Raw genomic sequence first — 26,087 nt, 5'->3', positions numbered from 1 at the left:
GATTGGTAAGTCAGTCCTCATTTTCTGACTCCTTAAATCTCTGCAGCTCACTACTTGAAGTTTACAGAAGCACTTGACTAAAATATACTCTTATTTTTTAAGTTAATAATGCAAAGCATTTATTTAGGTAGGATGATTGTGTTTTCACCTTATCTTTAATCTGTTATTTCGTAGTCCATGTTTTCTTTAATTTACTTGTAAAGCAATTGCTATATAAAGTTTATCCTTTACCTGAAGTAAATTGTTTTTGTCTTTAAGAGAATGGGCTTACCTTGTGGCTCAGCTGGTCAAGAATCTGCCTGCAATGCAGGAGACCTGCGTTCAGTCCCTGGGTTGAGAAGATCTCCTGGAGAAGGGAAAGACTACCCACTCCAGTATTCTGGCTTGGAGAATTCCATGGACTGTATAGTCCATGGGGTCGCAAAGTCAGACACGACTGAGCGACTCTCACTTCACTTTATGAGGATCCCATACTTTATTTCTTTTTTTCCCTGTTGTTGCCAAATCTTTTCATAGCGGCTTCCCTGGTGGATCAGATGGTAAAGAATCCTCCTGCAGTGCAGGAGACCTGGGTTCAATTCCTGGGTTGGGAAGATCCCCTGGAGAAGGGAAGGCTCTCCACTCCAGCATGGTGGCCTAGAGAATTTCACGGACAGAGGCGCCTGGCAGGCTACAAGTCCATGAGTTCACAAAGAGTCAAACATGACTGAGTGACTTAAAAAAAAAAAAATATATATATATATACACACACACACACACACACATATACACACACACACATATATATGTGTGTGTGTGTGTATAAAACTTTATGTTTTACCTGAAGTAAATTGTTTTTATCTTTTAAGAGGAGCCATACTTTTTTCCCCTGTTGTTGACAAATCTTTTCATGGAAGTTATGTTTATCATTTGTCTTTTAAGTAAGTGACCAATATCAAAGCTTGATATTTTACTAAAAATGTGAGTAAATGTGCCTTGTGGACCCTCCACGCTCTTCCATGTGTTGTTAGGCCTTAAACACTGCTACAGCTGTCACATGGGGTGTGCTTGCTAGGGCTGCTATAACAGTACCATAAACTGGGTGGCTTAACCAATAGAAGTTATTTCTCATAGTTCTAAAGGCTAGAGATCCATGATCAGGGTATCAGCAGTCAGTTTCTTCTAAAGTCTCTCTCTTGGCTCGTCTTCCTTCAGTATCTATACATGGTTATTTCCTCTGTGTATCTGTGTCTTAATTTTTTTTCTTAGAAGAGCACCAGTCATGTTGGATTAGGGCCCACCCTAGTGACATCATTTAACTTAATTATCTTTTTAAAGACTCTGTCTACAAATACAGTCATATTCTGAGACACTGGGATTTGGGCTTGAACCTCTGAATTTGGGGGAGGTTGCAAACCCAGTTGAGCCTGTAACACATGATCAGTTCTCAAGAGGCTCTGGAGAATTCATACTCCTATTCAGTATGTATAGGAGATTATTGTCTCTACATAGTCATTCTCTGTTTATTAAACCATTGCTCCAGGTCTCAGCTTTTCTGATCTGGTTTTATATTCAGTCTGGCCTTCAGATCATGTGTACAGTGTATTGAGATCTAGAATCATCTAGATCTTGTGATGGAACTTGAAGTCACAAAGTTGAAGTCTCTTCCACTGAGGAGGTTCCTACTTGTGTTCTGGAAAGAGCCCTTTATGTTTGGCATGAAGCAGCTTGTTGGAGAGAAACTGAACAAAATAAAAACCTTATAGATTTTCTGTTATATGTACTTGCCACGTATTTTTCAGCTCATGTACAGAAGTCAGTGTTGACATTAGATTGTGACCGGTATTAGGTTTCTGTTGCTATCATGACAAATTATTACAAACAATGGCTTAAAATGGCACAAATATATGACCTTATAATGCTAGAAAGCACAAGTCTCAAAAGGCTAAAATCATTAAAGACGTCAGCAGGGCTGAGTTCCACACCCTTGTCTTTTCCAACTTCTAGAGGCTGCATCTGTTCCTTGGTTCGTGGTCCCCTTAATCTGTTTTCAAAACTAGCAATGTAGTGTCGCTCTGATTCTGCTTCTGTCATCACATTTCTTTCTTTGACTACAGCCAGAAAGGTTTTTTCACTTTTAAGGATTCACCCTTCATCACATCTACAGTTTCTTATGCCACATAAGGTAGCAAGTTTACAGGTTTGTGGGGAGAAGCATTTCATTACTCTGTCTATCACATGGTCCCAGCTAGATTGTCAGCATTTTTCTCTCAAGCCTCCTCACTTTTTATCTTTGCTTTTCATATTATGCTTGCCACTTCAGACAAGTGAGCCTGCATTTGAATGATTCCTAATCATTATAGTAAAGTCAGAGAAGAAAAGATAATCCTCACTGCCTAACTTGGTTTGTATTGTCACATGGTTACTTTTTCACTGTCTCCTCTTAGCTCACCCTCTCTAAATTAGTGCGACAATGGATTATATCAAGGATTTATTCATCTGTTTTCTGAAGCACAGCACCGATGCCTTGGGAAAGAGAATGGAGATTTCAGTTTGGTTTTATATGTACTATAAGTCTCAGGAATTCCTTGAAGTTTGGGATATATCTTAGAAATGCCTGTTACATAAACTAAAATAGAAAAAAATTTACCTGAGACGGGAACTTTTAGGGAAGTAGAATACTTTTATTTTAGCTTAATAATTTATGTGGTTCTCAGTGTACGTCTCTTGAATGTTCAGTTCAGAATTAATGAGGGGATGTGTTAAGAATGCAAAATCCCAGGCTCTGATCCAGACTTACTGAATCACAGTCAAATTTTAGTCATTTTTATTTCCACAGCTTTTTAACATTTCATGCCAGCTCATATGCATGCTGACACTTTAAGTATTGCTTTAGACTCTTGATGACCATTAGCAATTAGATTGCTTAATCATATTGATGGCATGAACCAGCAAAACAACAAAAATTTTACATAATTTCTTTGCAGAATTTGGTCTTTTATTTAAAAGAATGAGTAAATAGCAGCATAGAGTATGATTATCTATATATTATAAATATAATTTAAACAAATGCTGAAAAGGAAAATATTCATAACATTTATGGCAGATAAAGATTTAAAATGTTCTTAGTATTCAAAGAAAACATTTAAGTTAATAAGAAAATGCTAAATGTGAAATATACAAATTGCCTAAGAAAACATGGTTACAGGTAATTTTAAAATGAAGACATGAATGGTCAGTAAACTTATGAAAAATGTTTAATGATATTCAGTTCAATTCAGTCACTCAGTCGTATCCGACTCTTTGCAGCCCCATGAACTGCAGCACACCAGGCCTCCCTGTCCATCACCAACTGCTGGAATCTACCCAAACCCATGTCCATTGAGTTGGTGATGCCATCCAACCATCTCATTCTCTGTCGTCCCCTTCTTCTCCTGCCCTCAATCTTTCCCAGCATCAGGGTCTTTCAAATGAGTCAGCTCTTCGCATGAGGTGGCCAAAGTATTGGAGTTTCAGCTTCAATATCAGTCCTTCCACCCAGGACTGATCTCCTTTAGGATTGACTGGTTTGATCTCCTTGCAGTCCAAGGGACTCTCAAGAGTCTTCTCCAACACCACAGTTCAAAAGCATCAACTCTTCAGCACTCAGCATTCTTTATTAGAAAAGAAATATAAGTGCATGCTACTTTAACATTACAAAAATATATTTATATATTATGTATTTTACATTTATATTTCATATATGTACACACATACATATGTGGAAAGATAAAAATCTTCCTTTGGCTGCCACAAAAGGAACATATTTATTACTATATATGTCAGTGGGGTATGGGGATTGTAAATTTGTTCATCCTTTCTAGAAAGGTAGAGTTCCAATACAGATCACAAGTTTTAAAAATAATCATCTAGTGAGTGATGTGAAGACTTTTTACAAATATTCTTATGTGAAAAAGGGTTATAAAACAGTCTATGATATTGTTCCCAACTTGGACAGATAATATTGTACATGCATAGATGCAGAGAGAGGGGCCTGGAAGAATATGCATCAAGGTGCTAGTGGTGGGTAGTTCTGAATGGGTAGAGCTTATTGGTTTTCTTTGGTTTTGATTTTACATTTTGTTGCTCTCAAGTTTTCTAATAGGAAGTATTATTTTTTTGTAATGATTTTTTTAAAGCCTTAAAATCTTAAGAAAATATTTTGTAATTCTCAAAAATTTTAGATGAGAAAGGTAGAAATGTGAGAGATATGAACAAGGTTAACAGTGATTACTAGTCAAATCAAAATTTCCAAGGTTTCAGAATTGAGGCAGTGCTAAGAAGTAAAATAATTAACTTTACCAATATATGCACTCCTTATCTCCTCTTCGGAGAAGGCAATGGCACCCCACTCCAGTACTCTTGCTTGGAAAATCCCATGGACGGAGGAGCCTGGTAGGCTGCAGTCCATGGGGTCGCTAAGAGTCAGACACAACTGAGTGACTTCACTTTCACTTTTCACTTTCATGCATTGGAGAAGGAAATGGCAACCCACTCCAGTGTTCTTGCCTGGAGAATCCCAGGGATGGGGGAGCCTGGTGGGCTGCTGTCTATGGGGTCGCACAGAGTCGGACACGACTGAAGTGACTTAGCGTAGCATATCTCCTCTTTGGGACTCTTCTTATGTTTCCATATGCTTTGTTCTTTACTCTCCCTAATGTTTCCTTTTCACATGCTTCTAAGTCTCTGTAAGTCTTCAGTGACAACAAATGCATTGCATGTGACATGTCTTGTTAAAGAAGGTCTATCTTTTTTTTAAAAGTGTTTGCTTAATACCAAGTCTTTCATTTATTTTCCAACAAACATCTATTAAGTGTTTACTCTTGGCTGCGAGAAACTTTTAATCCAACAAATTAATGTCACCTCTGTGCCAGGCTACGTGGTCTGTGGAGCCATTATTAAAATGGGATAATCTTGTTAAATTGCTTTTTGTAGATGTTATTTTTTTGTCAGCCAACTTTCCAAGAATGCACTCATTATTGAAGCCTTAATTATCATGAATTTTTTTAAAAAAATAGTAATTTCTGATAGAGACATTATGGCTAGAAGAAGTTTTTAACTTCTGATTTAATTCAAAAGCTATCTTGTTCATAGATCTTCATAATTGACACTTCACTGTAGCCAGACTTCTTTATGATATACTTTAATTATTAGCATGGGAAAGAATGAGAGAACAAAGCAGGGGAAACGTGTGACATCTTTTCTCAATTGTGTTCTTTTTCTGATTCACGTTTTAGAAGTCCAAATATATCCCAGACATGGAGAAAGTATTTTAATTCTGGCAGCCGTTAATCGCTCATTGGCACTTCAACATCAGCTGTTCAGAAGACTGCCAGTAGATTGTTTAAAGTTTTTAGACTTCAAGGAACAGCTGGGCTTTACAAGAGCACTCAGTTTCAGATTCTGCATTTCATGTGAAATACTTTTTTATGATTTGATATGTTAACTTCCAGCTTGCCAGAAAGCCTTAACTCATTGTTGGGCACTACATTATAAGTGGGATGACCAACAAAATGTATTGGCCAGACCAAGGCAGTTTCACAGTGAGAGAGAATGCTATTAGTAATTATTCTAAGACACCAGATGTGAACTGGGCTATAATTCCTGTTGGCTTTAAGCAAATTCCAACTCAAGTAATTCACATGGTTTAACCTTCTTAATAACGTAAGTATACCTACAAAATCATATTGTTTATAACAAACCTATCTAATCATAGTGACTTAAAATAATTACTATTAACGATCATGATTCCCTGAGATGGCTAGGGAGGCTGGAATGCTTGGGACATATAGCTTCTCATCCTTCTTATAGATTCTAATTCTTCACATATTGTTCACACTCTGCAGGTAAAATATGCTTGTATCCATCCTAGGTCTCCAAAAATGACATCCCAGTAGCAACAGCAGGCCCAAAGTTCAGGATCCCATCATCTAAATCAGGTCTAGATGTGGGTGAATATTCTTGTGTTTTGCTCTGTGGTGTGCGACTGGTCTTATCTGCTCCCACATACCAGACATACAGTGGATGGCAGGGGCAGAACCTCCACAATAAACACTCCCGTCCAGAATGGCGGGGATAAGAATCACGTAACACTAAGTGTTCTGAATTTGCACTGGACGTGTTGCCAGGCCAGCTACTTGAGGGACAGGGAATGTTCTTTGAATCGGGCCCAGTTTCATTTCCTCAGAATGTGATTCTGTAGTTCATTGTTCTCCTAGGCTTTTGGCTCTACTGGCTGGGTTCTTGGTTATATCCTCTTAGATAGTCTTCCTTTTCCATAAGAAATAGTTGTGTTGCATCCTGAATAACTTTCTCAGCAAGCTTCTTGCCTATGGATAGTTGAGGACCCAGTGAAGTATTTTCGTTTCGAAGTATCCCTGTGTCAATTAATCCAAGTAGTGCAGTACCCTTACTTTTTTTTTTTTTTTTAGCTTTCTATGTATTAGATTATAGTCTCCTATTAGATAAAGCCCTACTCACAGTTCTTTTCAAAACAGACCTTCTCTGTATATTGGCTGACATAGCAGAGTGCTGTGGACCAGCCCCACTGAACTAGACAAAAATCTTTTAGGAACCTAAGTCTCTTAGGTTCCACTTTAAATCATTCAGAGGTTCTCAAAAGACTTGTTACAGTCGCACACTTAATTTGATCTTTGGCTGCTGGCCTTATTTTACTTTAGAAATCTTTTACACACAAGTTTTGTGCCCTCTATATTCTGTTTAAATTTTTCTCAGAGACTGAACATTTCCTTCTATAGTTCTTATCCATTTTAGCCTTAGCATACAGCTAATTTACACATTCAACATTATTCCTGAAAATCTTTTTAGTCAGATTTATAAGCTCATTAAGTGCATTTTCCTCTTTTCTAGATTACTGAAGGTGATAGTTTTGTACATGGTTTCTTTTTTTATCACACAGATTACCATTTTTTCCCAAAAAAGTTTGTCTTTGTAATTTCTTTTAGCAATATTTTGTGGTTTCTGGTATATAGGCCTTACACATATTTTGTTGAATATGTCCCTATGAATTTCGTGTTCTGGAGTGCTATTGTAAGTGGAGTCATGTATTTTATTTCAACTATTCATTGCTGCTGCTGCTAAGTCTCGTCAGTCATGTCTGACTCTGTGCGACCCCATAGACGGCAGCCCACCAGGCTCTCCCATCCCTGGGATTCTCAAGGCAAGAACACTGGAGTGGGTTGCCATTTCCTTCTCCAATGCATGAAAGTGAAAAGTGAAAGTGAAGTCGCTCAGTCATGTCTGACTCTTAGCGACCCCATGGACTGCAGCCCACCAGGCTCCCCTGTCCTTGGGATTTTCCAGGCAAGAGTACTGGAGTGGGGTGCCATTGCCTTCTCCGATTCATTGCTAGTATATAGATATACATTTGCTTTATATAAATTGGCCTTATATTCTACATTCATGTTAAATTCACATATTTTTTTCTAGTGGATTTCTTGCATAGATTCTTTAGTATTTCCATGTATATGATCCTTTGTGTACAAATAAAAACAGTTTGTTTCTTCCTTTCCAACCTTTATTCCTATTTTTTCTTTTTCTTGTGTAACTGTAATGGCTAGGATCTCTAGTATATATAGCATTTGATAGAAATAATGAGAGTAGAAATATCTTTGTCTTGTTTCTAGTCTTAGGGGTTGTTCATTGTGGGTTTTGCACAGATGTTTTTTACTAGGTTGGGGAAAGAAAAGAAAATTTTAGTTGCTCAGTCATGTCCAGCTCTTTTCAATCCCCTGTACTATAGCCCTCCAGGTTCCTCTGTCTATGGGATTCTCCAGGCAAGAATACTGGAGTGGGTTGCCATTCCCTTTCCTAGGGGATCTTCCTGACCCAGGGATCGAACCCAGATCTCCCACATTGTAGGCAGATATTTACCATCTGAGCTACCTGGCAAGCCCAGGTAGAGGAAGTTCCTTTCTTTCTTTTTTTTTTTTTTAACTTTATTTTATTTTACTTTATAATATTGTATTGGTTTTGCCATATATCAAAATGAATCTGCCACAGGTATACATGTGTTCCCCATCCTGAACCCTTCTCCCTTCTCCCTCCCCATACCATCCCTCTGGATCGTCCCAGTGCACCAGCCCCAAGCATCCAGTATCGTGCATCGAACCTGGACTGGCTTTCTATTCGTAGTTTACTGAGAGCTTTTGTTATAAATGTGTGCATATTACTGTATATAAATTATACCTCAATTAATAACTGATTTAATAAAATTACCCATTCTAAAGCATGAACAGCGTAGTGTTGTCTGATATATATTAGTTTTGGAAAAACTTAAACTGTGTAAAGTTTTAAAAGTTTAAGAAAAGTCTTATTTAAGACTAAAAGGTTTTTAACATCAGTCAACAATCTTATTAAAGATATACTCAAAATGTTTAAGATTTTTCTTTCAAAAACAAAAAATAGATCCAAGAAAGGAATTGCTGTGTTTCCATTTACTAAGCTAATATGATACTTCAAAACTTTGTTATTTTTCTGGGTGGTAAACTTTGCCTGTAAAATCTAAATTTGGCACAGCTGAGAGATTGTAATACCTTTTCTTTTCTCAAGAATAAGACCTAAGAATAACAATGAAAACATAAGAATGCTTTTAATGTTTAGTAACTATATTTTGTGTTCTTATTAACATTGTAGATATATATAATACTAAATAATAACTCTATAGGTTAATTCTGAAACAAAATAGCTAGATTTTATTTAAATTTCTACTCTTATACATATGAGAAAACTGAGGCTCACTCAGAAAAAGTAATGATTTGCCTTTCGTTGTTTCTATATTTATGGTAATTTTTTTTAAAAATAGGAGTTACTTAAAGATCCATTGTACATTGGACTACGGCAGAGAAGAGTAAGAGGTCCTGAATATGATGATTTTTTGGATGAATTCATGGAGGCAGTTTCTCTCAAGTATGTATAATCTTTATTTTGTCTATATTTAAGTTGGATTTCAAAAACTTAAAGATAATCTAACATAATAAACTATAAAAATGTTCAAGTTTGGTATAATATGTTTAATAATTATAAGTGATTTGAGTGAAATATATATATGTATATCCTCATAAATATTGCTGACCAAATGATAATGTCATGTGTCTGTCCCCCCAAAAGTTGTCTGTGTTTCTATCCCTGAAGATACTTTTTTCTTACAAGAAACTTCAGCTTCTATGGTTTGGGATTCATAATTATTTTGAATGAGGCAGTGGCCAGTGACTAAATTACCTAAGTAAGCCTTTTCATGATTATTGGCAGTCTGCATTTTGTTTCTGGCTGCTGATAAAATCTGGTCTTCCATCATCTTCCTGGGTGAATCTAACTCTTTTGTGGTAGGAGAGGCAGAGAAGTGAGCATGAATAAGTACGATCCGCAGGGTCCAGAATGAAGCAACGTCCACGAATCTCTGATTTAGTCTACTGTATTTGATTAAGATGCAGTACAATATTTCACTGAATACTTCATTTAATTGTGGACCAAGGGCTGCTATAAAATTTTCTATTTTTTTCCTTCAAAGTAGAGACTTCTGCCATAATTTAGTAACATACTCTGAGAGAATTTTTTTCACACTAACAGTGGTCCCATTTGTCTCTGTATAGCCACAGAAACCATGTACTATTTAAAAACATATATGTTGCTTTGGTTTTTCATAGAAATGAACTCATCACTGGCATCAACTGTAACTATAGACATACTTCTGGTTTCTTTTTATTATAAGGTTTAATTTGAAGAAGTTGAATTCAATAGCAGAAAGTGCTCTCATCAGCTTGGAAAATATATAGAATATTTTGAATGTTACCCAAGGTTTTAGTGAGAAGTACATTTACCAGTTAGTATGGACTACTTTTTTAAAACCCGTGTCTGATTTATTTCGTATTGTTATTTAACTTATTTAATTAAATTGTACTTATAGACATAGTTGAGCAACTCTAAAATTCAAGAGTTCATGGTACAGTTAATTACCAGAAGTTTTTCATATTTAATTTTAAATTTCTTACCCTTTAAAATTGATATAAGATTGTGCAATTATGTGTAACTTTGTAGGTAGCAATATTAGTCAAGAGATTGTATAGAGAATACTACAAGGTGGCATAAAAGAAAAAGAAATTCTCAGCATATTTGTTTTTATTTGTCTGTTTGTGTAAACAAAATTTATCTTTATATGGGTGACTTCGGTATATTTACCAAGAAACTGAGTCATGAATATAGCATATATGGCCTATGTACTTAAATATTGTTGAAATAAAGAGAGAAATGTATGGCCTATATACTTATGCTGTTGAAATAAAAGAGAAATAATTCCACAGAAACAAAAAGAGAAATAATTCCATAAACAGTAAAAAGCTTTCTGGATGAAAAGCTAATTTTGAATGAGCTTTGTCAATCTAGAATCAGAAAAACTGTGTGTGTGTGTGTTTAATGTTGAATTGAGAAGTTACCTAAGATCTATAATAGGAAATGGGGATTGACAAAAGTCAACAATAATTTAAAATGCAGAGACCACCTATAAATCAGGAATTACACTTCTGGGTTCTTCCCAGAGAAAAACCCCACAGACTTTTCAAAGATACTTTCTAGCATAACTCTACTTTGGGAAGAGTTTTCTAGAAATGAAACCTACTACCGCTACCAAATTAAATTGGGACGTAATCCTGAAGAGAAACCCAAAATTATTTAAAAAGGAAATGTAGCTTACATTCAAGGTGGCAAATGCCTGTTAGGAGTTGGCTTAGCCAGGAATCGGATTCTAGATGGAGTTATTAAGGAGTGCAATTGGAATCTACCCTTTTGTAAGGGAAAGTACAGGAAAAGAAGTGGATGAAGGAGAAGCTGAACTACAGTGTCGACTTGCCAACAGCCCTTGGGACCACACTTTCATGCTGTCTATTTAGACCCCTAGGAAAAACTCATTTCCATTCCCCACTCCCCAACCAATATTATGTTGGTTTTCTAATTTACCTCTTGTGAGGATTGAGTTGGGGCAGTTGTAATTTCTTCCTTTTGGCTTTCTCCACAATTATATTTCTTAGCTCATGGGCCAGAGACTTGTTACGGGTGTTGTAGCAGTCACCAAGTAGGTATCTGTCCTGGTTCTGTATTTGAGGACTGAGGAAATCACCGCCATGTGGGTCTGTGGTCCCAGGGCCCATTACGAGCTAGACCTTGGCCAGGGCTCCATTTATGCTTGGGCTCTAAATCCTTCTAACAGGGATGACAGCATACTGATGCTTCAGGTCTGTGCCCTCAGAATGTCTGAGTAGTCTGTCTCCTTGGCGCACAGTTGCTGGATTAAAGGACTGTAGGTCCCTTTGGGGGAAGGTTGGGGGAATTACTACCTTGTATTCTTGTTATAATGTTACATGGTCCTTCCCTCTGGAGACTAGACGACTTCTTCAATCAGTGAGTTCTGGGTCCAAAAGTTAGCTAAGATTTGGAAACTGAGTCAGTGATTGAGACATTATTGGGGCAACTACTCTCCACTTTGTGGCCATTCATCTTTGATTTATTTTGAATGTACATGTTGAATAGTCGCCTTGTTGGGATGCCATATTTTATTAATTATGTCAATAACTCTCTGTGGGTCAAACACACCCCATACACCAGCCTTGCCACTCTCAGGATAATCGTGCCCACCTGGCTTCTGGTGGCTTCTGATCTTCACCTGGTTCTGTTATCCCCGTTGCTGTTGATGAGCCTAATTCTCTTACATACCTTCCCTCTGTCACTTCTGGTCTTCAGAAGAGAGCCACCACTCGGAACCTAGTAAAGTAGATGTCATCTCACTAGTACCTTCCTTGCAACTTAGGTTAGTGGTGTGTTTTCTGGGCCTTCCTGTGGAATATCTCCATCTGATGGGGTTCTGGCCCTATGCAGCATGTGCACCCCAGAATATACTCTCTGAACCTGTGCGCCCCTCTTCTGACCACTGCCATAGAGTTTCTGGCATTTCATATTTAACATGAGCTATTACTTCATCCTTGTTTTTAGGTACCATCCTAGTAGCCAGTTCACACATTTCCTGAGATTCTTGCTGGTTTTAAGTCTTGCCTCTTAGGACGGCGCCCTCACATGGATGGTGGTGGTAGTGCTGGTTTAGTACCTAAGTCATGTCTGACTCGTGACTCGATGGACTGGGCCTGCTGGGCTCCTCTGTCCATGGAGTTCTCCAGGCAAGAATACTGGAGTGGGTTGCCATTTCCTTCTCCAGGGGATCTTCCCTACCCAGGGATCAAACATGGGTCTCCTGCATTGCAGGCAGATTCTTTACCAACTGCCTGAGCTACAAGGGAAACCCATCCTCACATGGATAAACTCTCCCTTGTCTAATCTTAAATTCCAGCCCCTTTGATCAAACACCTTCAGGATTTAATCTTACATGTACTCTCCTTGCTAATGTAAACTTGCTAGATCTTTCAGTTCCTTCCTCAAATAGTGTCTTTCTTTTTCAGGCCTCATCACCCTATGTGGGTTATATTGTGATATAACCCTAGTTACATAGGCCCGAGTGTCTGGAGAGGAGGTGGGGGTGAACAGATCGGGGGTTAGGGATAGATAGTTTTGTCTTATTGGGGAGAAGCCTCTACCTACATCCTCCCCAAGAAAGAAGGGGCAGGGCTACTTATACTGGTTCAGAAAGTTCTGGGGAATTTGAGAGTTCAAGATTTTGGGGAGGTATCGAGTAAGACATCTTGTGCCACGTGGGAGGAACCTGGTCTTTTCCAGTCAGGATGTTGACTTAGCACATCTCCCGTGCCTGCAGGTTTGGGAGTTTTTGACTGCTCTGACACTTAATCCCAGCTCCTGGTCATTAGCTTTCTCTGCCCGAAAGGCCTGATAAACATTTTCATACCTACCAGAGAGTTCCTCTGGCTTTCAGGTTGGTCGTTACTTGCTTTTAGCTTTTTTATTTCTTTCAAATTTCCAAAGGCGTTCTTTTTCTTTTTAAAAATATTATTGGAGTGTAGTTGATTTACAATGTTGTATTAGTTTCTGGTATATAGCAAAGTAAATGAGTTATACATGTATTGCCCTTAGCTTTTTATTGTCTTTGCCCATTGTCCTTAAAGTTATTATTTCTCTTCTGTTTCTCAAATATCATTCCAGCTACACTGTTCCCTTCTGCTGACCTGTCAGCCCAACCTATCCCTGGCAAGAGCTTTAACTGTTGGACAGCCACCTTGTGCCAGGGCTTCTCTGTGTTCCCCTGGGGTTAGGGTCCTCACTGCCAGACAGACAACTAGGGATCCAGCTCCGCAGCCCCATCCTGTCACCTGCTTTCTCGGACCACTCCTGGTACCATCAGTCACAGATTAGGATATCTGGGACATATTCGGAAGCACACTTTGGTCTTCAAGAGGTTTGTAAGAAGTGCCCTAGAGGTCAACTCCCATGTAAGGGGTGCAGAGGGAGAAGAAATGGGCACAGGGACAGAACTGAGCTGGGATGCAGCACAAGACACCTTCCTCCGGCCCCATGGAGAACTCTGGAACCACAGTAGCTTTTCAGAGTTGTCCTCCATTGCCTGAGATGGCCCAGCCTTCCTGTTTGTGCATCATTTAGTCGTTGGATGTGGGTCCCCCTGAGAAGGAGCATGACCTATGGTTTAGGGCTCCCTGTAGCTGAGACAGTCCCTGGGACAACAGTGGGGAATCTGAGAGCCATGTCACAGTAATGTTTAGATAAAGATAAAAGCTGAGCAGAAAAAAGTATTGAGGTTTGTAATAAAGGCACGTGCTAGAGTCTTAGGAGGGACCATATTTCTGATATTCTAAGTCACGTGACAGACAAATGCTAGCCTCTGCATAGTATTCTTGTTTTGGAAACATTGACCGTTGGAGCAAACATTGAGTTGCTTCAGGAAACCATGTGCTAAAAGAAGCTCAATTTCTCCAGTAAAAATGTCACATCAAACTGTTTCTTCTTTTTCACTGTTTTGACCCATTTGTTCATTTATTGAAAGCCAGGCACTGTGTTTGGTGCTGGGAATATGGAACTGAATCAGACAAAAATAATCTTTGACTGTCACATAGCTTCTTTACTAGAGGAGTCAGATAATACACAAGCAAATAAGGAAATGAAACAATGCAATTTATGGTAATTACAATGGAAGAAACAGGAAATTGTACTGAGAATAATAGGAAATGACTTAATTTATATGTCAGGTAAGTTACTAGATACATTCTATAAAGTCAGTTGTCAGTCATGATACTTTTTTAGGCATGCTACTTTTGTTGCAAGTTGATAAGAGCTCTTTGACTATAGTTAGGTAAATTCATAAACAGTGGAAAACTGAATCTAGAAAATATTGATTGATTAGAACAGATACTAAGGAGCATCTCCTGTGGAGTAATACCACCGGTCCATTTCCCTAACTTGCCTTTTCAGTGATTTTATCAGTTGGTCCAATTACATATTTGCAAATATCGATTAAGAAAATAATCCTGAGTAGAAAATAGTTTCTATATCCACATATGTTCACTGAGCATTTTTATCTCATGGTTTTCTTCCCTCTGTGTCCTGAGTAGCACACCCTCCTTGCTTTCTTCCTACCTCACTGGTTGCTCCTTCACACCTCTCTTGGCTTCTTTCTTCCCGTCCCCTTGACCTCTGTCCCTTGTGGTACTCCAGGGCTTGGTGCTTTCCTAGGTCCTGTTTATCTTCACTTCCCTTGATGACCTCCTCTGGTTCTTCTTGTATCTGTAACTCCCAAATCTATGTTTTGAGTCTGTATCTCTTGGAACTCTAGAATCATAGTCAGCCTCCTCCTTGACTTAGATCTGTAATAGACAAGAGCATATGGAGAAGTCCAGAATTGGACTCCTGACCTCCCACCTCGCTGACCCCTGCTTCTGTTGTAGGATTTCCTATTTCAGTAAATGACAGCCCCATTTGTCCTGTTCCTGAGGTGAAACTCATTGGCATTATCACTCCGTACCCATCAGATCAGATCAGATCAGATCAGTCGCTCAGTCGTGTCTGACTCTTTGCGACCCCATGAATCGCAGCAGCCAGGCCTCCCTGTCCATCACCAACTCCCGGAGTTCACTCAGACTCACGTCCATCGAGTCAGTGATGCCATCCAGACATCTCATCCTCTGTCGTCCCCTTCTCCTCCTGCCCCCAATCCCTCCCAGCATCAGAGTCTTTTCCAATGAGTCAACTCTTCGCATGAGGTGGCCAAAGTACTGGAGTTTCAGCTTTAGCATCATTCCTTCCAAAGAAATCCCAGGGCTGATCTCCTTAAGAATAGACTGGTTGGATCTCCTTGCAGTCCAAGGGACTCTCAAGAGTCTTCTCCAACACCACAGTTCAAAAGCATCAATTCTTCGGCGCACAAAACTCGTTAGCTCTAATTTGAGAGTATATCCAGGATCTAGGCCCTTCTCATTGCCTCTGTTATTACTTCCCGTATCTTCTCCCTGATTATTGTCAGTCTCCTGACTAGTTTGACTGCTTCCTCCCTTGTGTGCCCCCTTAGTCTGTCCCTAGCACTGAGGCTAAAATGATTGTAAGTTAGGTAATTTCTCTGCTCAAAATCCTCAAGGGCTTATCATTTCATGCAGAATTAAAATGAAGTCAAAGTGTTGAAAGCACTAGTCAGTCAGTCATGTCTGATTCTCTGTGACTCCATGGATTGTAGCCCGCCTCTGTATGTGGGATTTCCCAGGCAAGAATACTGGAGTGGGTTGCCATTCCCTTCTCCAGAGGACCAAACCCGGGTCTCCTGCATTGAAGACAGATGCTTTACCTTCCAAGCCAAGTGGGAAGCCCTGCAGAGAATAAAAGTAAGTCCTTGCAATAGCAGAAAAAGACCCCGGACCAACTGACTGCTTGTTTGCTATTTTTCTGAGTAAACCCAGGCATGCTGATGCCTCAGGGCTTGCCAGTTTTTCTTCTTGAAATCGTTCCCATCCTTACCTTACCCAGTTTTCCACATGGCTAGCTCTCTTGCCTCCTTTAAAGAGATACTTAAAATCCTGCTCCCTCCCCCGCTTGCCCAAGGGATTTTCTTGGCAGTACAGTGGTAAGAACTTGGGCGCTTTCACTGCTAGGGCCCAGGTTCCATCCCTGATTGGCGTGGGGGAGAAAAAGAGAGAAATAATAATATAAAATAAAATATAATTTCCTCAACTATTTCTTTCTCAGAGAGGCCTTCCATGACCAACTTCTTTGTAATTATACCTCTAATTCAGTTTTTTTCTTCCCTGCATTTATCAGTATCTCATGTATTTATATTTAATTATTTATGTTCTGCCTACTTCCCTATGCTGTAAGTTTCACGAGAGCAGGAGTTTTCTCTTTCTTTCACTGCCATATCCCTGGTCTTTAAGATATTATCTGCTGCTGCTGCTAAGTCGCTTTAGCCGTGTCCGACTCTGTGCAGCCCCAGAGACGGCAGCCCACCAGGCTCCCCCATCCTTGGGATTCTCCAGGCAAGAACACTGGAGTGGGTTGCCATTTCCTTCTCCAATGCATGAAAGTGAAAAGTGAAAGTGAAGTCGCTCAGTCGTGTCCGACTCTTAGTGACCCCATGGACTGCAGCCTACCAGGCTCCTCCGTCCATGGGATTTTCTAGGCAAAAGTACTGGAGTGGGGTGCCATTGCCTTCTCCAAAGATATTATCTAGCATGTGATAAGTACTCAGTAAATATTTGTCAGGTGAATGATTGAATTTGATTTATTTTGTTTATGTAGCTTAAAATGATAGATACGAATGGAAGAACTCTGATATTTTAAATAAGTCACATAAATATTTTCATGTGATTTAATTTCAGGAAATATTAAACCTCTTATAATCCTTACATACTGCCAAGTACATACTAAAAATACTACTTGTAGGTTACTCCTTAAATATTTGTTTCTATTTTGTGGTTGTACTTCTTCAAGTAGCTTTTGTTTTCCAAAATCAATTGCATCTGAAAATTAATAAGAACAGTAGTGACAGCTTCAGCTCTATTGTCTAAAATCCTTTGGAATTTCATTCATAGTTATTAACTAAATGAGAAAACAAAAAAAGAAAAACAGTACCTCAAGAGAGCTTTAAAAAGCTAGTATTAAATTTTTTTTAATTTAATTTTTATTTTTTTTTATTTATTTTTTAAATTTTATTTTATTTTTAAACTTTACATAATTGTATTAGTTTTGCCAAATATCAAAATGAATCCGCCACAGGTATACATGTGTTCCCCATTCTGAACCCTCCCTCCCCATACCATCCCTCTGGGTCGTCCCAGTGCACTAGCCCCAAGCATCCAGTATCGTGCATCGAACCTGGACTGGCAGCTCGTTTCTTACATGATATTTTACATGTTTCAATGTCATTCTCCCAAATCTTCCCACCCTCTCCCTCTCCCACAGAGTCCATAAGACTGTTCTATACATCAGTGTCTCTTTTGCTGTCTCGTATACTGGGTTATTGTTACCATCTTTCTAAATTCCATATATATGCGTTAGTATACTGTATTGGTATTTTTCCTTCTGGCTTACTTCACTCTGTATAATAGGCTCCAGTATAGATAAGAAAGCTGTGGTACATAAATTTTTTTAATGAAAGTAATAGAAGCTATTCATCTGTGACTTAATCTTTTTTCGTTTTTCTTTTTAAATGATTAAAATAAAAAATCACTTGAAAGTACTAGGAATGGAAGCAGAGATGATTATTATATTTAGACCTCAACCTTGGCTGCCATCACAGATTTTATTTTGCTCTGTCACTTAACACCTAAGGGAAGTAATCTTAATCTGAAGCCATACCATCTGCCACTTCTGCAGGGTGTGATAATGGTGTTTTCATAAAAGGATGTTTTCTCTACTGATTTGACACTGAACCAGAGCCTTGACAGTTTGCCTGAGACACACCAGACTATTCAGAGAGGTTATTAATTTGGTCAGAGTTCTCAAAATTAGATTTCAAAGGAATAAGCCATATAGCCCCTGATTATCGTGGCCAGATTTACTAAATATATTTTTATAATTATTATAATACTTTCTCTTTCTAAAGATGTCATCAGATATACAAGTTAATGTGCTCTTCATCATTACTCAGGGCTGCAGTTCAACACTTTCTCCACCGTTCTACACTGAATCTTTGGTTGCGCCTTACAGAAGGGGCCTCGTTACTTCCCTGTTATCATTCTTTCTCCTGTTTCTGCTGCGGTTAATTTCATGGCTGACTTTCTGTGCTGCCTTCTTCCACCTGTTCCAATCATTGCCTTTTATTCCTGATCCTTTTTTTAGCTGAATGGGTATATTTATAGCTTAGATGATTTTATCTATAAATCTTTGAGGCCCTTTGGATTCCACCTGTCACTTTGATCAGCATAAGTTCCTTAGGTTTTCGTAAGAAATTTAATAAAAACATATGACTGTATGGGACACCACCTGCTAGTCTTCCTTGTGGTCCAAAGGTGAGGTAAACCATTTGAAAAAAAAATCAGTGGAAAGAATGTCTGTCAATATGAGAAAAATCAGCAACCATGTAACTAAGGAACATGACTCAAATCAAATTTATGACTCAGATGTTTTTTTTCCATTTTTCCATCCAAAGAAAAATCAGATTCACACTTTCACTATAGCCATATTTTTCTTGAAATGCCAGGTATTTCTATTTATAACTTTCTCTCCACTTTTTTTTCAAGTACATGAAAAAGATAGGTCATGTAAGTATTAGCAATCTATAGGTGTGCTTTAGGTATACATATGTGTAAATATATATATACAGTTTTATTCCCTTAAAGATTTAAGATGGATGTGTATTGGGTTGGCCAAAGAATTCGTTTGGATATTTCCATAAGATCGCACAAAAACCCGAACAAACTTTTTGGCCAGTCCAATACTTCAGTATTTTAATGCTAGTTTTGCATCTTGGCCCATATTCCAGTCCAGTCTTGGAGGAGCCAGTTTGACTTGGAGGAACAAATCAAATTTATTATCTCTTTCTGAATATAGTTTACAACTCTTTTCTTGCAGATGCTTTTCTTTTCTAATTTTATTCTAAACATTAATTCTGATTGCATTAATTCTAGCATTCCTTTAATATGGATGCATATTTTTTACACTGGTTTTATTCTGTGTGAGTATTACATATGTTACTTTATTGTGCCCTGTTTTCCTTACTTGAATATGAGTTCTGTCAAAAAAACTTTGTTATCAAGGGATCGTTTTTTTCTCACTGTCCCACATTATACTGTACCATGTGAAAGTGAAAGTCATTCAGTCATGTCCTACTCTGCGATCCCATGGACTATACAGTCCATGGAATTCTCCAGGCCACAATACTGGAGTGGGTAACCTTTCCCTTCTCTAGGGGATCTTCCTAACCCAGGTTTCCCTCACTGCAGGCAGGTTCTTTACCAGCTGAGCCACAAGGGCAGCCCAAGAATACTGGGGTGTGGGTAGTCTATCCCTTCTCCAATGAATCTTCCCAACCCAGGAATCGAACCAGGGTCTCCTGCATTGCAGGCCAATTCTTTACCAACTGAGCTGTCAGAGAAGCCCTACTGTGCCACTAGTGAGTATAAAATAACCCTGTTGAAAGCATTACTTAAATGTTGAAGCCATCAAAACTACTGTGACACATATCTGAAGGAAAGGTGATTTTCTAACATAAACTAGAGAATCATACAGTTTTATGAATAAAGTGGCTCTGCTATTAGTAAACTAAAGGTTTGAATTTTAATTACAGAGAGACGTTTATGTTTTAGAGTTTACATTTTCTCTAAAGAAGAAAAGTGTTTTAGTAAATTCCCGTTGTTGTATCCATTATTGCCTGTCTTTTTCTCTTTGAATCAACAAGCATTGAGATCTATGTAGAGGAATCCGTTGATCTTTTATCTGAGTTTATGAAAGCTGTATCATTTTATTTATTAAAGATAATCATTGTGGTTTGACAGTTTGTATACCATGCTTCCTCTCTTTCTTCTGACTTTCATTTAGCTAACTGAACCCTAACTTCTTTTATTTATTTATTATTTTTGGCTGTGGTGGATCTTCATTGCTGCGTGGGCTTTTCTCTACTTCCGGTGAGTGGCTTCTCACTGTGGTAGCCTCTCTCGTGTGCGGGCCCTAAGGGCATGTCAGTTCAGTTCAGTCGCTCAGTTGTGTCTGACTCTTTGCGACCCCATGAATCGCAGCACTCCAGGCCTCCCTGTCCATCACCAACTCCCAGAGTTCACTCAGACTCATGTCCATTGAGTCAGTGATGCCATCCAGCCATCTCATCCTCTGTTGTCCCCTTCTCCTCCCACTCCCAATCCCTCCCAGCATCAGAGTCTTTTCCAATGAGTCAACTCTTCGCATGAGGTGACCAAAGTATTGGAGTTTCAGCTTCAGCATCAGTCCTTCCAATGAACACCCAGGACTGATCTCCTTTAGAATGGACTGGTTGGATCTCCTTGCAGTCCAAGGGACTCTCAAGAGTCTTCTCCAACACCACAGTTCAAAAGCATCAATTCTTCAGTGCTCAGCTTTCTTCACAGACCAACTCTCACATCCATACATGATCACTGGAGAAACCATAGCCTTGACTAGACAGACCTTTGTTGGCAAAGTAATGTCTCTGCTTTTTAATAAGCTATCTAGGTTGGTCATAACTTTCCTTCCAAGGAGTAAGCGTCTTTTAATTTCATGGCTGCAATCACCATCTGCAGTGATTTTGGAGCCCCAAAAAATAAAGTCTGACACTGTTTCCACTGTTTCCCCATTTATTTCTCATGAAGTGATGGGCACATGGGCTTCGGTAGTTGAAACACAGGGGCTCAGTAGTTGTGTCTCCTGGGCTCTAGAGCACAGGCTCAGTTGCTCTGCAGGATGTAGAATCCTCCCAACCCAGGGATCGAACCCATGTCTCCTGTATTGGCAGGCGGATCCTTTACCACTGAGCCACTGTGGAAGTACAGCCCAGTTCCTTAAAATTTTTCTTTCTTGTTGTTGTCCATCTATATTACCATACGTATTAAGTTAGAAAAATTTGGATATATCTGCTAGTTGCTGATACTAAAAAAGAATAATCACTGTAGATTTCCTTAGTCGTATTCATCGATTAACCTAAAAACAAAAACCAAAAAACCACTACAAGTAACAATGCTTTGTGGATCACAATAAGGTTATCATCATCTTTTCCTGCCTCCTTTTGTGTGTAATCTTCTTTTCCTGCCCTCCTTAGTTTACATGTCTTTATAAACAGAGCAGATACGCACCTATGAAAGTAGTTTAGTTTTTACTTTCAAAGACTAACCTTAATCTATATGGCTGGGTTTGATGGCGAAATAGTGTTACCGTACTTGAATGAGATAGAATTTTACTATTGGAAATTAAAGATGTTGAAAGGAAAAGGGGAATTAAGCAAAGTCAGAAAGGTGGTGGGGGTAAGGTCAAAATTAAAAGGGACTCTTTTGTTCTTTAGGAAGTTTGGAATCTAATTTGCAATTAATGTTGTATCTTGACTTAACATTATTGCTGATGGGCAGCATGTCTCAGTTAGTAAAAGTCAGAGCCCCTGTGTTGGCCCATCCTGATCTCCTGTGCAGAGGTCACTCTGTCTGCCCTGCCTGCCCTGGCATTGGACTCTCAGGGCATGTTCCCACCTCAGAACATTTGCGCTTTCTTGTACTTCTTTCTAAAATATCCTCCACTCTCCCCCACCTGCCCCCTTCCCTCCCTGAAATCTACTTGATTAACTTGGTTTTTTAGTCTTTATTGAAATCTTACCTTCTCCTAAGCCTTATCCTTATTGCCCCATCCAGATAATAACTGAAATCAGCCCAACCTTCTTGCCACCCCTGGCTCTCCTGATACAATTGTTTGGCGTGACTTTTTCCTTATAAGATAACTTTCTTTTTTCACATTTTTTTTTGAGGTGGACCATTTTTAAAGTCTTTATGTCTTTATTGATTTTGTTGCATTACTTCTTTGGTTTTGGTTTACTGCATTATGTTTTTGTTTTTGGCCACAAGGTATGTGGGATCATAGCTCCCTGACTAGAGATCACAGCTGCACCCCCTGCATCAGAAGGCAAAGTTTTAACCCCTGGACTAGGGGAAGTCCCTTATGGTATAACTTTATATTATTTATATAGATTACATCATTGTATATAGTTTATTTATTTATTACATTTATTGCTTACTATGTGTCTCACCCACTGGAACGTATGTTCCCCAACAGTGATCTAGTTTGTTCATTTTATGAGCAAGTTCTTATGTTAATGCCTGATACAGAAGAGATATATATTAAACACTTGTTGAACTGAATTGAACTATACTCAGAGGGAGACCACACAGAGAATATGAGTGAATTGGTACAAATGTTTCACTATTACTAGGAAATTAAATTTTAAACATGCCTTCTTTTTGATGAGTTACTTGCATCATTTTCATTGGAAAGAGAACCATAAAGATGTGAGTGGTGAATACCTGATTTTCTCAGATCTCAATAGACTATTTCTTGAGGGACTAAAAATAAGTACTGAAGTTGGTATGTTATATAAAATAAGGACTATACATTTGATGCAAGCTGGTAGTAGATCTTTTTGAGCTGATAGATTTCCAAGTTCTATTATTTAAAGCTGTAACAAAATTTGTGTAAAATTTGTCATAATCAAGACATAAGAATAAAGTAATTATTCATATTACCAAGATGATTACATTCTGGCTAATTCAATTTTCCATCACTTGACTGTTATTTTTGTTTTACAAATTATAAAGCAAGCCAGAATTAACACAGCATGCCACAATTTTGACTTAACCATGATGTAGTGGTTAATTCTTTAGACTGTTTTTCTTTGTGGTGTCCACAGATGGTGACCCATTTTTTTTTTTCACATCTTTAGTCAGAACAATTCCACATCCTACAGTGTATGTGTAAAGACTGCCACATTTGCAAATAGGAAGAAGAATGAACAGCTGTTAAATGTATTGTTAGCCAGTATGGTGAGACTGGAATTATAGAAATTCTAATATAAAAAAAGGCTCAGTCATTTTGAGGCTAGGTTGGAGTGGCGTCGCCTGGGATAGGTTCAAAGTTCATTTCTTCGGAGTCCTCCTAGAGTGACATTTCTTATTTCATTGAGTTCACTGTAGTTTGGGATCTGACTTTCAGCTCAGGAAGTTTAGAAAGCTGACTGCAAAGCCCGTATCTCAGGACCATGTGATAAGTAAAACCTGGGCTTTAAAAAGTACGTGGCCAGATTCAATTAGGTATATAGATTTCTCTCTTCAGTGAGAGGGTGGATTATAATTAAACATTCTCAAAAGTGTTCCAATTTTAGGAGTTTATTAAAGTATTGTAGAAGCTGTATTTTGTTTCAACATTCAGGGCTGGATCTGTTTCATAAAACATGGTGATTCAAGAATATCTGTGATCATTATGAGTCAGTTGAAAATGTTGGTCACATCATCTAATTATACTTGACCCAGAGGAATAAACTCACTCAGTGTTTTAAACTACTTTGTTCTGCATAAACTTTAACTTTTCCTTGCTGCCCAACGTTTATTTTAGCAGGAGCTCAAAAGACAGTTGGCAAAGGGAACAATTCAAGAGAAAAGAATTTCACAAAAGATTTTTTATTTGCCTTACATTACTTTCCCTGTGCTACATATTAATTGTATAATCAGCTTCAAAGCAAGTTCATGATAAAAATTACTTCCACAATTAAAAAATGATACAAAGATACTAAAAGTTGTTGAATTATCTGTGCAAAGATTAAAAATGAGATTTGGGCTTGCATAAGCTATTTATGATAATCACGTAGACCAGTTCTTTGGTTTCTCTGTGTGTTTTTAAAACATCTATATCAGTACCATTTGATTATATCCTGAAATAGAGACAAATAATTTCTTCTTGAGTATTTGGTTATATCTTATCTGATTATATTCTAAAGCAGAGATCAGTAATTTCCTCTTCTTGAGTATTTTCTTTGACCCCTCAAAGTTTTCTTGTGCATATATCTCATGAACAAGTTCATTATTAAATCCATCTGACTTTCCTACTGTTATGTCCTTGATCCATGCCTGACTCCATGTCTATCATCATAGCCCTTCTTCTTAGACCTTGACCTCTTTTATTCTTTATCACCATACAAAACCCTTCAGTAACTTTTGCATCATAGTAATAAGTCTTCATACACTTACCTTCACCCCTTTTAAACTCTTTTTACCTTCCACACATAAACCCCTTTCTGATCTGTTCCTTGCACTTGATCTTTCTGTCTTGCCACCTTCTACGCTCCATGTATCCTTTGTACAATTCATGAAGATCTAGTTTTAGTTGCCTGTACATGTACTTGTCTATCACACCTTTGTATGTATTGCTCCTTCTTGCCTCACTGTTTTTGATTGTTTAATCACTCCTTGTCTTTTATAAACCAGTTGCAATCTGTAGACTATCCTTGTAATAGAAGATAGAGGCTTCTAATAGGTAATAGAGGCTTCTCTGGTAGAGCTAGTGGTAAAGAACCTGCCTGCCAGCGCAGGAGACATAAGAGATGTGGGTTCGAACCCTGGGTTGGGAAGATCCCCTGGAGGAGGGCCTGGCACCCCACTCCAGCTTTGGTGCCTGGAGAATCCCATGGACAGAGGAGCCTGGCAGGCTACAGTCCATAGGGTCACAAAGTGTCGGACACAACTGAAACGACTTAGCACGTGGCACACACATATGGTTCCTTAGCATGGATACACCCTAATAGTATGCATCACACTGAGTTGAAATTACATTTATTCATCTGAGTTAGCACTAAGTCTTGGAAATACTAGAAGTCAAGGACTGGGTCTTTTTTTTCTTTTCCTTTATAATACCTGTCATAATACAGAGTAGGTGCTCGAAAAATGGTTGTTGAATGAGGACTGAGGTGAAATTGTACAGTTCTGGAATGTTGGAGATGTAAGTATCTGAAGACTGTATAACTTTAAGGGAAAGTATTGGATGATTACTTGAAATTAGAACTGAATTGCATAAAGAAATAGTGTTTCCACTCTCTGTGGTTTATAGTATAAAACTAACAACTCTTTATAGATGAACAAATCATCCATAGAGTCATTGTATTCATGTTTCTGGATAGACTTTAGTATTTTATATGCATTACAAGGGTAAAAGGACTTTTTGCATAGGAAGTAAAAGTTTGTTGTCATTCAGTTGCCCAGTTGTGTCCAACTCTTTGCAACCCCATGGACTGCAGCACACCACGCCTCCCTGTCCCTCACCATCTCCCAAAGTTTGCCCAAGTTCACGTTCATTGCATCGGTGATGCCATCCAGCCATCTCATCCTCTGACACCCTCTTCTCTTTCTGCCCTCAGTCTTTCCCAGCATCAGGGACTTTCCCAGTGAGTCAGCTGTTTGCATCTGGACCTTCAGCTTCAGCATCAATCCTGCCAATGAGTATTCAGGGTTGCTTTTCCTTAAGGTTGACTGGTTTGATCTTTTTGCTGTCCAAGGGGCTCTCAGGAGTCTTCTCCAGCACCACAGTTTGAAAACATCAATTCTTTGGCATTCTGCCTTCTTTATGGTCCAGCTCTCACAACCGTACTTGACCACTGGGAAGACCATAGCCTTGACTATACGGACCTTTGTCAGCAGAGTAATATCTCTGCCTTTCAGCACGCTGCCTAGGTTTATCATAGCTTTCCTGCCAGGAAGCAATCATCTTCTGATTTCATGGCTGCAGTCACCATCCAGTGATTTTAGAGCCCAAGAAGAGGAAATCTGTCACTACTTCCACCTTTTCCCTGTCTATTCGCCATGAAATAATGGGGCCGGATGCCATGATCTTAGTTTTTAAAATATTTAGTTTTAAGCCAGCTCTCACTCTTCTCCTTCACCCTCATCATGAGGCCCTTTAGTTCCTCTTTGCTTTCTGCCATTAAAGTGGTATCATCCCCATATCTGAGGTGGTTATTTCTCCTGCCTGTCTTGATTCCAGCTTGTAACTCATCCAGTCCAGCATTTCGCATGATGTGCTCAGCATATAGGTTAAATAAACAGCAGACAGCCCTTTCGTACTCCTGTCTCAATCCTAAACCAATTAGTTGTTCCATACAGGGTTCTAACTGTTGCTTCTTGATCCAC

The 26,087-nt window shown here is 38.7% G+C and overlaps 1 protein-coding gene across 2 annotated transcripts in view; it reads left to right on the top strand.

Annotated features, from left to right (window-relative positions):
* ME1 (malic enzyme 1) overlaps positions 1–26,087 on the top strand; it is a 214,090-nt gene that overhangs the window by 109,209 nt on the left and 78,794 nt on the right. For both annotated transcript variants that reach the window (XM_061427308.1, XM_061427309.1), the window contains exon 6: positions 8,843–8,946. In XM_061427308.1, coding sequence (XP_061283292.1) covers positions 8,843–8,946 — 104 coding nt within the window. The remainder of the gene's footprint in view (positions 1–8,842; positions 8,947–26,087) is intronic.

The sequence above is a fragment of the Bos javanicus genome, chromosome 9, assembly GCF_032452875.1.
Source record: "Bos javanicus breed banteng chromosome 9, ARS-OSU_banteng_1.0, whole genome shotgun sequence".
NCBI lineage: Eukaryota > Metazoa > Chordata > Mammalia > Artiodactyla > Bovidae > Bos > Bos javanicus.
Note: the sequence above shows the minus strand (reverse complement) of the source record. Positions and strands in the feature narration are given on the sequence as shown.